At 41.4% G+C, this 14,927-nt stretch overlaps 1 protein-coding gene across 1 annotated transcript; it reads left to right on the top strand.

Moving 5' to 3' along the window:
• The first annotated feature begins 837 nt into the window (after window positions 1–837).
• On the top strand, window positions 838–8,342 carry LOC141017982 (cytosolic 5'-nucleotidase 1A-like). Its single transcript, XM_073492822.1, has 6 exons — window positions 838–1,008; window positions 1,122–1,289; window positions 3,239–3,368; window positions 3,570–3,692; window positions 4,815–4,999; window positions 6,383–8,342. Exons 1-6 carry the CDS (start codon window positions 898–900, stop codon window positions 6,746–6,748), a joined length of 1,083 nt encoding a protein of 360 aa, XP_073348923.1. The 5' UTR covers window positions 838–897; the 3' UTR covers window positions 6,749–8,342.
• Window positions 8,343–14,927: the final 6,585 nt, after the last annotated feature.

Raw genomic sequence — 14,927 nt, 5'->3', positions numbered from 1 at the left:
TGACAATGAACTGAGCTAGAAAATCAAGCCAGTTAATATTATTTCGGGAAAAAATTGTACAGTAGTCAGTGGGGAGAGACAAATAATGTTTTGATCCCGTTGGAACTACACATATGATGTTTGTCAATTTAAAAAGATAATTTTTCAAGTCAAGAAAGTTGCACTTTATCATCAATAAAACAAAATACCATCTAGTTTTATCTTAAATCGCTCAGTGAACTACATCGTCTCACTGAACACATATTAATATATAGATAATAGATAGATAATAATATAAAAATAACAATAGATAATAATATATTATTATTATTATTATTATTATTATTATTATTATTATTATTACTATTACTATTTCTGCATATTCTGAACTTTGAATGGGAGCAGCTGTAACACAAACAGTTTCCCCCTGGGGATAATAAAGTATTTCTGATTCTGATTCTGATATCACCAACACTTTCACTACATTTAACATAAGCTACTTTAAGAGTTTAACTCAAATACTATTTGTATGGGAGACTTTCAGTTTTACCAAAGTAGTAGGTTATTATCATGAGACCTTTAATAGAGTCTGTACTTCCAACACTGTAGCATCTTAAATTTGTACTTAAGTACAGAACCCTTGTAAATGTAGCTACTTAGAAATAGTCAGTGACCTGGTAATTAAGATATGACTGTATGCCGGGGTGTCCACATACTTCTGGCCACATACTTTCTCTCTCTCTCCTCCAACCAACCAAGTTGACGCGATGCTCGGACCTGCCTACGTCACTGGTGGAGGGGGGACGCCCACCAGGATTTGTTTTTACTACATTTCCGGAAAGTTTTCTTGCTGCTGCTGCCTCACCTCTTATCCGGGGTTTGAAAAAGGTCTCAGGACTTTAGAAAAGTTGACAAAAGATGAGCGAAATGAAGCCGAACGAAGCTCCAGCTGAAGACGGGGGAGAGGAGAAGGACTGGGCTGCGGCCAAAGCCTTTTTTGACAACCTCAAAACAAACAAACCGAGACCTGTGAGTAGTTTTACTCAAGTGTTTGTGTTGAGCCGGTCCGTTAGCTTCACGCCCCTGAAGCTAAACACGCCATTCATCTTGTGTGTTTAATGCCTCTCTCCATCCTCTAACAGCCTAAACCCCGTTTTGCTGTCACCATCGCCGTCTCCTCGCGCACCCTCTTCAACATGGTGGCAGAGAGGAAGATCTATGAGGAAGAAGGTGTGGAGAAGTACGTGGCTCATCAGGTGGAGCATGAAAACGAGCCCCTGAAGACAGGGGCTGCTTTCCCCTTCGTCAAGGTAAGGCCCGAGCCGCGGTACTGTCAACCTGCTGCAGGGTGTGGTCCCTGAAGTGCAGTCATTAAAGTCCACAGTGCGGACAGTGATCTCTGTCAATGGGCTGCATCTAGAGTCAACAGCAGAGACTGAAATCCATTGTTGCACAATGAGGCCACACCTCAATAAGTCATGTAAAAGACACAATTTCTCTCAATTTCATGTGTCTTAATTGTCTGTTCATTCATTCTTTAAAGGGATACTATGCAGGATTTTCCTAGAATACAACATACAGGTACAAAAGTCACTTGTGACACATTAGTAGTGTGTAGGTGTGTCTGTATCAAGCTGCAACCTGCAGGAGTACCAACAACTGCACTTCCTCAAATGGCCACTTGGTGCTGGCTCCAGACGAGTAAATGCCCATCAGAATCAGAATCAGAAATTCCTTTATCAGGCCCACTGCGTCACAGCAGCCAAAGGACAGTTCAATATAACAATAAACAATATAATAAAAAGGTAAGAAGAAGAGCTAGAGCCCATGTTAAAATTTTAACAACTTCAAAGCAGAAATAAACATGTTTACAGCCTGGTACAACAAACTGTTTTGATCTCTGTAAACAAGTGAATAGTTTATTCACTTGTTTAAATTATATTAAGGCTTAAAGTTATGTATAATCAATGCTGTGGCTGCTTTTAGTGACAGCTAGCCACAAGCTTGCTAATCCGAGTTACTAAATTTGACCTCTTGGTCGTGTTTGTGCCTTTTTAAATGTACTTCAGTTTATGATCGTACAGAGAGGAGATGGGGAAAATAAAAGACACTGCAGGGTAACAGAAAGAAACTGAGTATCTGATGAGTGCTGACTTTGGTCAGAGACAAAACTTAACACAAATACACACACATCATGGTGCCTGTTGTTGCTTCCTCTCTTGCAGCTTATATACAAGGTATTGTGTCTGTTTGGGGCAAATAAACCCACAGCGGAAGTCATGCTAGTAACGTGAGGTGAATTTCACTTCTCTTTATGTGTGAACACAGATAGCTTGTTAGCCAGCTTCCAGCTAGGTGGGCTTGTTTAACTGACAAGTAGTGAAATACTACCAAGATGGCGACAGCCGGTACCACCCATGTTGAACTTCATTCTTGCTCTTCAAAACCCTGTGGGTGGCATCACGATCAGTCAGTGGTCTGTATCTGCAGTAACCCTGCCGTTTACTTATATTTTCTCATTCTCAGTTTTGCTGTGTTTGGAACGTTTCTGGGTGAACCAATTCTTAAGAAAGATAGTTGATTGTTGAGTGTCATTTCTAGGTCATCAAATACCATTGCTTATATCTTGTGGCTTGCCAAGTTGTCAGATCACACCGGTCTTCAGCGTGAAAATCAAGCTTTTCTTAGAAGCATGCAGGATGTTCAGACTGGTTGATGTTCAGAGCTTCTGATTGTGCAGACGTGGTGTCCATCAGATCGCACTTGAATGTGCTGAGCTTCTTGTTCATGGGCGTTATCAGCCTGGAGCGATTGCACACCGTTACTGTAAAATGATCTGGGCTGTTATGCAACTACTCAGTGCCAGGGGAATAGATACAGACATGCTGCCACAGCTGGCAACAGACACTGTGGGTGTAAGGCTTCGTTTGGATTTCTCCTTCCTGCAAATGTAAACCTGCTTGGATGTCGGGTATAAAGTGATCAATGACTCACTGGAGCGTGTTAATTATTTCCATCACTCCTTTTCTTCTCTGCAATAAGTTTTTTTTTAATCAAGTTATCAAGGCTCATTTTGTATGCTACACATACAGAGCATGTGTATTCAGTCTTGATTTAGAGGCATTAAGAGGCTTACATTTTTAATTTGCATGCAGATTGTTTCAGTGTTGTTTGAACCTGTAGTTCAAATGTTGTAATGTTTGTGTTGTAAACGCTCTGACAAAACATCCTGTCCCTCTGTGTCTGTCCTCTCACACAGGCCCTGATGAATGTTAACTCTCGATTGAGGGAGCTCTACCCAGACAGCGAGGAGCTATTTGACATCGTCCTGATGACTAACAACCATGCCCAAGTTGGAGTGCGCCTCATAAACAGCATTAATCACTACGGTATGCTGCGTCCTGAATGAAACATTGTTGATTGTAATCGCACAGTGGCTGCCACGGCTCATCCACTGTGGCATCGACAGACATAATCAAGAACAAGAGCAATACAATGATTACACAGTATAAATGAAGAAGAGCTGTTACGGTGTCATTACAGTGGGATTTCGGTCTTCACGCATCTGAAACTTGCTTTTATACTTTCAGATTTGACCATAGAGAGATTCTGTATGACAGGAGGGCAAAGTCCTATAGGCTACCTGAAGGCCTACATGACAAACCTGTACCTCTCCAAGGACGCGGAGAAAGTCACAGAGGCCATAGAGGAAGGTAAGTCAGTATCCATGACAACAGCTGTCTCACTTCACTTGTTGCTGGCTGGCTAGCTTAGCTAATGGATAAGGAAAGACAGGCGTTTGATTGCAGCATCAATGAGTTGGAAGCATTAGTTGTTTAGTTGGAGGTAAGGATATATAAACATGAATACATGGTGAGGAAAATGTAAAGCTAATAGGCTAACATCACTGTTAGCCTCCCCAGTAGGCTTACATCAGTGTTTGCTTCTCTAACAGGCTAACATTTGTTTTACCTGCTGTAACAGGCTACCATCAATGTCAGTCTCTCCAACAGACCAACATCTCGATAGCTTCTCCTACAAGCTAACGTGACTTTTAGGTTTTTCAACATGCTAACATCAGTGTTCTAACAGGCAACATCAGCGTCTTCAACAGGCTGGCATCAGTGTTTGCTTTCCCAACAGGCTAAAATCAGTGTTTGCTTCTCCAACAGACTAATTTCCGTTTAAGCTTTTCCATTTGGTTAACATCAATATTAGCTTCTCCAACAGTAACGATTGATAAGATAAGATTTTTCTTAAATGCAGTTCGGGAACATCTTTCTGTAATACCAACAATCCTAAATGTCATCCTCTAATGAGATAAGACATGATTCAGTCTCAGTTCTGTCATGAAGCCCCACGCACAACCTTTTTTGTTTAGTAAATAAATCTGTACCAGCAGCCTGGAGGCATGTTTGCACTACACTGATATTTACACACTTGCACGTTGACTTTGTGTTACTCATTCTCGACCCCATACTGTGCACCAAGAAGGAGTTGGTTGAAGACGCCGGCATGTGATTTATGGCTCCCTGTTGTCAAAATAAACACAAAACAAACTGATATGAAACATTCAAATGTAGTGCTGAGATTTACTGACCAGTTTTTTGACAAAAAATTAATTGACAGCAATTTTGATAATCAGTTAAAGTCTGTTATCAGGCAAAAATGTTAAACACTTGTAGGTTCTAACTTAGCATGTGCAGTGACGGTTAAAACATTGTTAAGAAAAAGAAAAGCTGAAGATGCCTGCAGCTGAGAGGTGTCAAATTGTAGACTCCATCAAAATGGAGTATAGCAGGTTTTTTAACTAACACTCTGCTCCTTTCCTTCAGGCATTGCTGCAGCTACAATGTTTATGCCAGAAACGAAGAATGAATTGAGCGACACTCAACTGAGAGTGGCATTTGATGGCGACGCCGTCCTCTTCTCAGACGAGTCAGAGATCATCGTCAAGCAACACGGCCTGGACACCTTCTTTGAGCACGAGAAGGAGTTCGAGAACAAACCTCTCGCTCAGGTAACTGATGGTCGTTTCTATTGTTCACATTTGGCATCGACCCGCACCCTGAGTGATCCAATCACAAGTGGACAGTTCTAAGTGCAGGTGTGAACACCCCCGAGAAGCATTTGAGATCTGATCACTCAGACCACATTCGAAGGTGGTCTGGGACGCATGTGACTACATTCTTTTATGTGGTTCACTGCAATGTAAACTACATTATTGGGATCTCTTAAGTTGGCAGCAGATGTTTGTGAACGCACCCTGCTTCAACTGTAAACGGCAATATCCCAGGCTCCCTTCCAAAAACTGTGATTTTTTTTTGTTGTTGTCGCATGATGAGAAAGGCGAAGTGGCCACAGCAAATTCTTGATCATTGGTGCCTTCTTGTAATTTCGACATTAAATGCAAAACATTAAGATGTTTCTTCCCTTGTAAAAAAGTGTTTGTGAGGTATTGCTGTCAAAGACCTTTGTCTTACCTTGCATTAAACATATTAAGGGTAAACATGTCAAATTTTACAAATACAGTAAAAAGTAACTAATATAGGCTGCTTCTTTGGTGACTCTGGAGGAAGTGACCAGACTCCCTTAGAAAAATGCTCAATTTTGAGACTTGTTGCATGAGGAGAAACTTTATAAACTTTGTGAAACGCTCTCTACAACAAATTCTTTACTCTTTGGGCCTACTTGTTTATTCGGCAAACATTATACATGAAGATATTTCTTTCTCTTAGTTTCTTCCAGAGATGTAGGTGTATTTTTGCATATAGATCAGGGAAGTGAGATCAGATCAGAAATAGGTCACTCAAGACGCATGCCGAGATGCATTTAATGCTAGGTGTGTATTGACGGGCTTAACGCTGTCTATTTCTGATCCGATCACTCAGGACGGATGTTAAAACCAACAGCCTCTATGTTCTTGACCTCATGGCAGTGTGTAGGCATATACTTTATATTTGGTGTTGCTGCATCGATTGTGAGTCCTTTTTTTATTTTCTAACTGTCCATTGTGAGTCTGACAATGATACAGGAGTGCAATGTTAAATCTGTGGAGTTAGAGGATACTAAACTTAAGGTACTTACAAAGAAAATAAATGACTGTGAGAAACACAAACTGAATCACATCTATATCACAGCACCTGTGTGGAGCAAAACAAGGGAAATGTCTGCAGGGTTTAGGAACCTGCTCTGCCTGCTCTAAATACATTTAAATCAGTTCAAGCGTCACTGTTGGCCTTGTGTGCCCTCACAGAGATACATACATACCTAAACTTAAGAGTTAAAGATTTGATTTGTATAAAGAAAGGGATTGAAGGGGATTTTCTGTTACTAATGTGTCTCCCTGTGTGATCCTTGTGTCAAAAGGTTATAAATAACCTTAATTCTTTGTCTCTTTCAGGGCCCATTAAAGTGTTTCCTGGAGGCTCTGGGGAAGCTCCAGAGAAAATTCTACGCCAAAAACGAGCGCCTGAACTGCCCCATTCGAACCTTCCTGGTCACAGCCCGCAGTGCTGCAAGCTCCGGGGCTCGTGTCCTGAAGACTCTCCGCAGCTGGGGCCTGGAGATCGACGAGGCTCTCTTCCTGGCCGGGGCTCCCAAAGGGCCCCTGCTGCAGAAAATAAAACCCCACATCTTCTTCGACGACCAGATGTTCCACATTGACGGTGCCAAGGAACTGGGAACCATATCTGCACACGTCCCCTACGGGATCGGACAGAAGTACCACAGGGGGAAACTCATCGAGCAGCCTGCAAAAAAGGAGTAACTTAAAAATAGTTAAGTTACTGAAGATGCACTACGTTAATTTCACCCAAAATAAAATACTGTTTTAGGAACAAATAATAATGGCAACTATTAGAAGATTAAGATAATGAATTGGTAATACAGTCGACACATTTTTCTACTTTTTGGGAGTTTTATAAAATATTTTCTACTGTATTCTTTTGTATTCTTTGAGTTAAACTGGGTGCCATACTCTCTTAAAGGGTAAATCCCCAAATGTTACACATTAAAGTGTGTTTACAGGTCTTGGGGAGTACTACTGCATATGTGAAAAAAGTAGTAGAAAGCCTTTGGTGGCTCCAGTGGAAGCTGCATGTAGTCTGATAAATTTCCACCAGTGATGTCACTCAGTGGCTAAGTTGCATTGTGGTTGATGTAGGTGGCAGGTTTTGAAAAAGAAAGAAGATTTCTCTGGTTGTGCTGCATCGATTTGATAATTTAAGCTATGAGTCCAACAGTGTCATAGGAGCGCAATGCTAGACCAGTGGACTGCTTTTCAGAACCTGGTGCCTAAATTACCCACAATGCAATTTAGCCACCGAGTGACATCACTGGAGGCAAGTTGTCAGATGACATGCAGCTTCCTCTGGAGCCACAAAAGGCTTCATACTACTTTTTTCACATATGCAGTCGTACTCCCCAAGACCTGTAAACACACTCCTGTAAAGTGTAAAATTGGTGGAATTGCCCTTTAATGATGTTTTGTACCAGATTAATTCCCTATATCTGCCTTTAACCTCAATCTGTGTTTACCACTTTTTAAAGTTTTTGTTTCTCACTTGCATTGGAATTAATGCAATTTTCTCTACACTTTTATACAATAAATACATGTTATTTTATGTAACTTGGTTCTTGGCATGTCCAAGGTGGAAGAATGTATCTGCTATGGTAGTTGTTTCTCTCTCTCTTTTTCTCTCTCGTTCATAGACTTAAAGATCACCAGCCATATAAAAATGCCAATTCCAAAGATTTCTAGCATTTTTGGTGTCTGTCATTACTTTTGCACATTTAATAACTCATATTAATACATATCAATATGAGTTTTAAAGGGATATCTAACAGGGTAGAATGTGGTTTACATTCCATTTTAGTTACTGCTGTCAATACTCTGATCTGTACTTAATGCTTTTACATGGGGTCTGGATTTCAAGCAGCACACTGTATCTCCACATGCTGTGTTTTATATAGGACTATCTACATATATTGTATATGTTTGCAGACTGCATTTTACGTATTATATATATAACTAAACCTGGAGGAGTTACAGTTACACTCACTTGTTTGTATGTGTTCACATCACGCAAGTCATGTTGTGCACTGATTGTACTGAAATGATTTTTGATAGTTAAGTACAATTTACTTGATCACTTGATTATTTCCATTTTATGCTTCTTTGTACTTCAAATATCATACCTCTACTTCACTATATTAATGTGTCTTTTACTAAATTTTGTGTAAAAGGAAAGAAAAACACACGATGAGCTGATAAAATCCATTTCCGTCATGATAAAGTTCCCAAACCTCTTGCAAAAAGTTGTGTCTAGAGCAAATAAAGATTTTTCGTTAACACCTGTGAAGTTTGTGTCGCGAAACTTTGTTTTCTCTTCTTGTCACACGACCTCCCCAGATTAATGTTGTGTCCTTTCAAGGGGCCCTGATCTGTATATTAAGTAGTAAAACTAGCTCCATGTCAAGCAGCTACAACAGTAAAATTCTACATGTATATTTTTCTTCTTTTTCATAGAACAAGCACTTTTATTTTTCATACTTTATACATTTTTGCTTAAATTACTTTTAATCAAGTATAATTTTAAATGTAAGACTTTTATCTATAGTGACGTATTTTCACATGATAGAATTGATAATTAAGCAAATGATCCGAGCACTTTTCCCACCACAGGTCTTTGCACATCTCAGCAGTAGATGGTGGTGTTTAGCTGTAATTGTCCACCTTGATGCTTGTTTGCCCGACAGCCTTGCGTTTGGCAAAGAGTCACTTCCTTGTGAAAGTAACCCAGTTGAGGTGAAACTTTACCTTTATCAGCGTATCTTTGGGCAGATCTGTCCTGTCATTAAGCTCCATGTCCCTCACTCAGTGTCTGTCCAAACTCAGGTGATGAATATCCACTCTCGTCTTACATGTACATGATAACAGAAGCCACAAGAGGGCGCTCCTGTTTAAGTAGAGAGGTGGAACAACTTCAGAGACCCAACTTTCTGTGTTTACATTTTCTAAATATAGAGTACTGAATAATGAAAAGGAGGCAAACATCACCAGGAAAGATCATTTATTCTTAAAAGGGAAATCCAAATGAAGTATAAAGAGATTTTTTGTTGTAGTTGAGCTCCCACATGGCCCATTTTTCAAGTAACTCAAATATAACTGCAAAGCACAGCAAGACCAACAAAATGCAAATCACTCTGCTCTCAGTGTACTAACATTAGCCCTAATTGTGAGTTAATGAGCAATCCTGATCCTGCAGCTCTAGTTATAGCCTCGTAAAAAATATCTGAGGTTTATCCCTCTTGGACTGAAATAACACCTCATAAAGGTTTTTATATTGTAATTATTGGTGTTATTTTTAAAGGAAGAGTTCAGATCTTTTCAGGTCAGTGGTGGAGGAAGTTTAAAAAGTAAAAGTAAGTTTACCACATGTCTACTCCAGTACATTAAAAGTCTTGCATTGAAAATGTTACTTAAAAGAGTACTCTTGATGGTTATCATGCCATGTGCATACTGTGTGCTTATGTCTACTGTATTAGTGTGATTAAAAATGTATGTATTTTGTGTCAGGCCTTGTTTTCTTGTTTTCTTCCATTATGGGTCATTGTAACTGATAATAATAGTAATGATTGTTTAATACCATTTACCGTGATCTCATACCTTTGCAGCCCTGGTAAGAACAGCGCATGACCAAATGCAAATAGCTGGATTTCACCACTGCATACCGAGTAAAGAGAAAGAGAGAGATTTTTAGAGACTGTCTTGGTTTCTCGAGTCTATTTCACTTGGTGCGATGTTGCATTTAGCAACAGGAACCTTCACCGATTTGGTCACTATGGTAATGGCAGTGAGTATTGTTTCCTGCCCAGCGACTATGAGGAGGAGAAGCTTGTTGGGCTTAAAGCTCAATACTCAGAGGGGGCAGGACTGACTTTTAATTTTATTGTAGATTTTTCTACAGTTGAGTTATTCATCTCGTCAGTAGAGCATCTTTGCAGCGAGGCACGGTTTTGTTAGGCAGCAGAATGTGTGTGTGTGTGTGTGTGTGTGTGTGTGTGTGCATCCCCGAGAGCTGGGACCAACCGGCTGTTGCCATGGATACTCAGTGCTGACACCACAAGAACTGTGTAGGCTTGTTGAAGATATAATTAATAACAAAGGATTAGAGGCAAAGGTAGCATGGGGCTCAGTATGAGAAACCTCATCACACAGTTACTATAATTGGCAACCTTTCTGTGCGTGTGTGTGTGCATGCGTGCGTGTGTGTGTGTGCGTTTGTGAGGATGCCACAAGAAAAGTTACTGAAAAAAACACCCATGGAAACAGTACTCTCACACTCTCCTGCTGCATTTATCTTCTTGACAAGCAATTTGCTCTAAATATGTTTTCTTGGTCGGTGGCCAGAAACTTGTAGGTAGATGTTTTCTGAAAGTAATTTATTTGGATCAACACTACCTCGGAGGGTGCCTTAATGCCTACGTACTGGATATCTTGGGAACATTTATTAAACATAATGAGATAATTGATACTTATTTAATCAATAGTAGCTTTACATTTGGATGTGAGGCTAGAATCGACTTGATTTTAGCCATGTGAGTGACTTTATAGATGGTAATATTTTGCCCAGACTGAAATATCTCAACAACCACTGATACTGATGTTTTGGGTTGGTATTTCAGACCAGCCACCAATTCAAAGGGTCAGTATATGGCGAGTTGGGAATCAACTGTCTTACAAAGACAGGCAGGCTGGCTTTGGCCTCCACTGCTCCCACCTGGCCTGTTTATCTACGAGCCCAGATACACTGCAGCTGTGACAGCCAAAGTTTTGGGATTTTATTTGTGTGTTTTTCATTGTTGCGTTAACATAATTATGACCTGTATGACCTTTGATTCGACTTTTTTTCGCTAGGTCTTTAAAAATGATTAAAAAATAGGACAGGTCATTAAAAATGATCAATAATTATCAGCAGATATGAAACTTCACTATCTTGATAGACTTTTCAGCCATATCGCCCCGGCCTACTACAGATTCTGATTATATTTGTAAATAGGCCATACATGTTTTTGGCTATACTGCACATTTTGGATAGTCTGGGATAACGATTACTTAAGAGTTATACGTGATAACAACAATTGACAGAACAAGTAGTTTAACTCAATAATTAATAGCAATTGATTGTAAAGTAGTTTTTAGGTACACTTGACATTTACAAAAACTAATGCAGTCTAATACAACAGACCTGCAGTAAATCCAACCCTCATAATGTTCAGTTTCTGTTGACACTGTTTTAGAGGTGTTGATTCAACTTTGTGATATTTTCGGAGGATGTAGGTTGTGGTGTTGTTGAACTGTGTTGCGTTATAGAGAGAGATGTTTCTGTTATTTGGCCTAAAAGGAGTGGACAGAACAATAGTTAACTGGTGTCTTCCCTGAGAACAAACTATCATGATGTCTCCTTCAGTTGGGTTTCTGTGGGAGGCGCTCATTTCCTCACGTAGTCTGTCATCAACACTCGTGGTAACAGCTCTGCTAATTTGCTGCACGACGCTACGCTCACCATTTGCTGTGCGACCGAGTTGGTGGAGCACACACAGTGATGTGACAGGCTTTGTTGACACAAAACTGTGGTATGATAATGACATGTATTGAGGTCAGCTGGTCCCCCTCCTCAGCACATCCTTATAGATATATTATACAGGGTGCATCAATTCACGAAGCCTCGAGAATTAAAGCTTGAGATGCTGTAAATCTACTGTATTCATGAGGCGAGCGTGTTGATATTCCTGAAGTCTTTGATCCAGCACGGAGCTGATGCTGGATGCTTTGTAAAGATTAGACTACAAACTGTTTTTTTTCTTTGCTAACGCGCTTCCTGTTTGAAGCAGATGCTCGTCACCCTTGTGGTATGCAGTATGGGCTTCTGTAATTGCTGGCTGAATGATGTTATTGCAGACCTCACTGTGTGTTCTGCAGGGATCCCAGGAAACCCATCTCTACACCTCCAGAATGAGCTGGCCCTTATTCAATTTAGCCCATTCTCATTTGATTGCTCAGTGTGGTTCTCTGAAAGCGACCCCACAGGTCCGGAGGCATTGACAAGTGTCTCTGCATGAGATGGATTACTGATCCCACATCTGATGACACGCTGTTTCCTCATCTTGGCTTTTCACAAGCAGCACCTGTTCCTGTTAGCAATTATTGACAGGCTCGGCTCAGATACAAGACACAGTTAGTGCGCTCCACACTCCAACATCCAATATGCAGACCTAAAGTTGAGAACAGGTTAAGTGATTCTCTGAAAATGCTTCTAACAACCTGAAATCAATCGCTGCTTTGCCTGTTGCTTTGAAAGACGAGCAGGAGAGGGAGGCAGTGATCTTGCTGATAGCACGGCACTTTTAGGTTTTAGGTCGGGCTCATACGAGCTATTAATTCACTGACACATTTATCAGTTTAGGAACATTAAATGGTGCACAGTGGAAATAGAGAAATACTTTTCTTCCAGCCTTTTAGATTTATCTGCCCTGCGTGGAGGCGATCGGCCCGCTCTTTGTCACTGCCATCTCTAATATATGTTCAATGCAGTTTTTTACTGTAATTCAGCCACAAGTTAAACCGACTTTTGTCATTTCGAGGAGCATCAAACTGACCTCCTGTCCAGCCAGTGTTTGGCATGAGGCTGTGTGGACATGTGGACGAGCCAGCACTCTGATCTGGCAGAGACAAAACACACTGCCATAGTAACAGCTGAGCAGCACAAGGCCATACTTGCTCATGGCCAGTGCTGATCAGCTGTGGCATTTAGTCTGCCCTGCAGGCTCAGTGAGGGACATTGAATTAGTGCCTTGGCCCTGGGCTTTAGTTCAGTTGATTTGATATTTTATGTTGAATGTTTATCCTCACATATTATGTTTTACTTTCCATTTCCTCTTTTTGTCTTCTTTCCTGCCCTTTTTTTGCAAACACCCGTTTCATCAGTTCATTCCCGTGTCTCTTGTGTTCCTGTGCCTGGTCCCCAGTCATCATGTGTCCTCAGTGTTCCCGCTTTGTTCTCCGTGGCTTGTGGTGTGTCTTCTGTTTTGTATTCTCTCTGGACTTTCCATTGCCCGCCTATTGTTGTTTGCGTTTTTGGGATTGATATTAGCTCATCATCAAAGCTTCCTTTTTGTTGTTCAACCTACCTGCCTCTGTGTCTGCGTTTGGGTCCTTTGATGAAGTATCGGTAGCCATGTTTCCATAAAATGTCAAACGAACTTTAAGCAAACTTTTGAAAGTTTGCAAAAAATAAAAAATATTAAAACTGAATAAACTGAATGAACTAGGCTATGTAAAGCATTATTTAGTCAGAGGACGAAGCGGTGTAGGCCACATGACTACATCAAGCATGGTGTGAAAGTAAACAGAGGCTAGAGGTAAACAAACCAGGAGACAAAATGGAGAGAGGTCTTCAGGAATTGCTTTCAATAGGTCAAGCTGTAACTGTTCTTGCATGTCAGCTAGCACTGGCCATGTTGCACGCTGTCCGAAAACGATGAAGAAATTCAATGATTATAATGCACGCAGCAGACAGCGGAAACAGCTGATCAGTCATGTGAGTTGAATGTTCCCAGCTTTCAGCTGGAAGCGAACATGATGAAACAGCAGAGAAACTAAACTTCAACATTCAAAAATTCAAAAGGTACAAAGCTACTCCACAAAGTTGCAAAATTACTTCTAAAAATGCCTTTCTTAAAGTTTTCCTGCACAGACCTGAGTCGACTCTCACATCACAGGCCCAATGAGGGAGTGACAGGGGTTGGCATGGGTCAGCCGCAATCGCGAGATGTCACCGCGATCTGCTTGAAGGCAGGGTAGGCGCACTTTGGCCCTACCTGGAAGAGTGTTGTAAAAACTGTTCATTGGAAAGCAGATCGACGTGGCCAGTGCCATTGGAAAAACCCCCTACAGAGGCTCATCCCAGCCAGCAACACAACTACCCAGTAAGGGAAAGCAGACTGCAACCACTGAGCAAGCAAGCATCACCAATTATCTCCACCTCTGCGCTGGTAGCAGGAATCCATTTCAGCACCATTACCTCTGGGCAGCCATGGGCTGACAGTCTCTCCCGTCAGGGCGATAGTTCTAAATTGGCTCCCACCCCTCTCCTCCTCCTGAGATTGAGAAGAGATTATTAAAGACATTCATCATAGACGAGGCCTGAGCCTGTCTGGAAAATGGTGAGAAATGGTGGCACAATAGAGGAGGCCTGAAGAAAGCGGGGAGAAAATGATAGAGAGGTATGTCTGTGAGCTGAAAGCTTGGTTCTTCCTCCCCGGTACCAGACAGGGTGGTCCCTTGGGTGTCCTGTGAGCCGGCTGGGCTGTAGCAGAAGGCAGGGTGTGAGGCTCAAGTCTGGAGGAACGCATGCGCACTGCAGGCCACCCAGTTGTGGCTAAAACCCCTACATATTGGATGCAGCGCTAATGATACCCCTGGAGACCAAAACAGTCTGGCTCCTGCGTGACAGGATGCTCTGTCGTACAGTATATTATCCCTGTCTGATCCGAGTGAAGACTTGGGGAAAGACTGTATAGGTAGGACAAGTTGAAGGTCTCCTCTGAGGTCTTCTGCTCAGACATTCAATTAGATCATCATGGCGTGGAATATTAAAGACTTATGGTTGAGAAATCTTTTCAGCCAAGAATACAAATTGTGTTTTCTCGTGGTGGGACAGCGAAGAAGACCACGAGTTGAAATGCTGGATGCTGCGCCTGGTGGTTTCTCCTGTTGCAAACTCTGGAGGACTAATGAGCCCTCATTTTTCAGCTTGTATCAATTTTTAACTCGTGCTTGAGATCGGGCTCTTACATTAAGGAGGCTCCACCCAGCCGAGCTTGGTAGGCGGCATGTAATTTCAGTCAGACTGCTGCCACTCACTTGCCAATCTTGATCTCTA

Source organism: Pagrus major, chromosome 22 (genome assembly GCF_040436345.1).
Source record: "Pagrus major chromosome 22, Pma_NU_1.0".
Lineage (NCBI taxonomy): Eukaryota > Metazoa > Chordata > Actinopteri > Spariformes > Sparidae > Pagrus > Pagrus major.
Note: the sequence above shows the minus strand (reverse complement) of the source record. Positions and strands in the feature narration are given on the sequence as shown.

What these genes read in the sequence shown, in the direction of transcription:
- LOC141017982 (XM_073492822.1), top strand. Translation starts at nt 898, where the DNA reads ATGAGCGAAATGAAGCCGAACGAAGCTCCAGCTGAAGACGGGGGAGAG. An exon ending in AAACAGCATTAATCACTACG is followed by an intron (nt 3,369 to 3,569) that starts GTATGCTGCGTC and finishes TTATACTTTCAG; the next exon opens with ATTTGACCATAGAGAGATTC. An exon ending in CACAGAGGCCATAGAGGAAG is followed by an intron (nt 3,693 to 4,814) that starts GTAAGTCAGTAT and finishes CCTTTCCTTCAG; the next exon opens with GCATTGCTGCAGCTACAATG.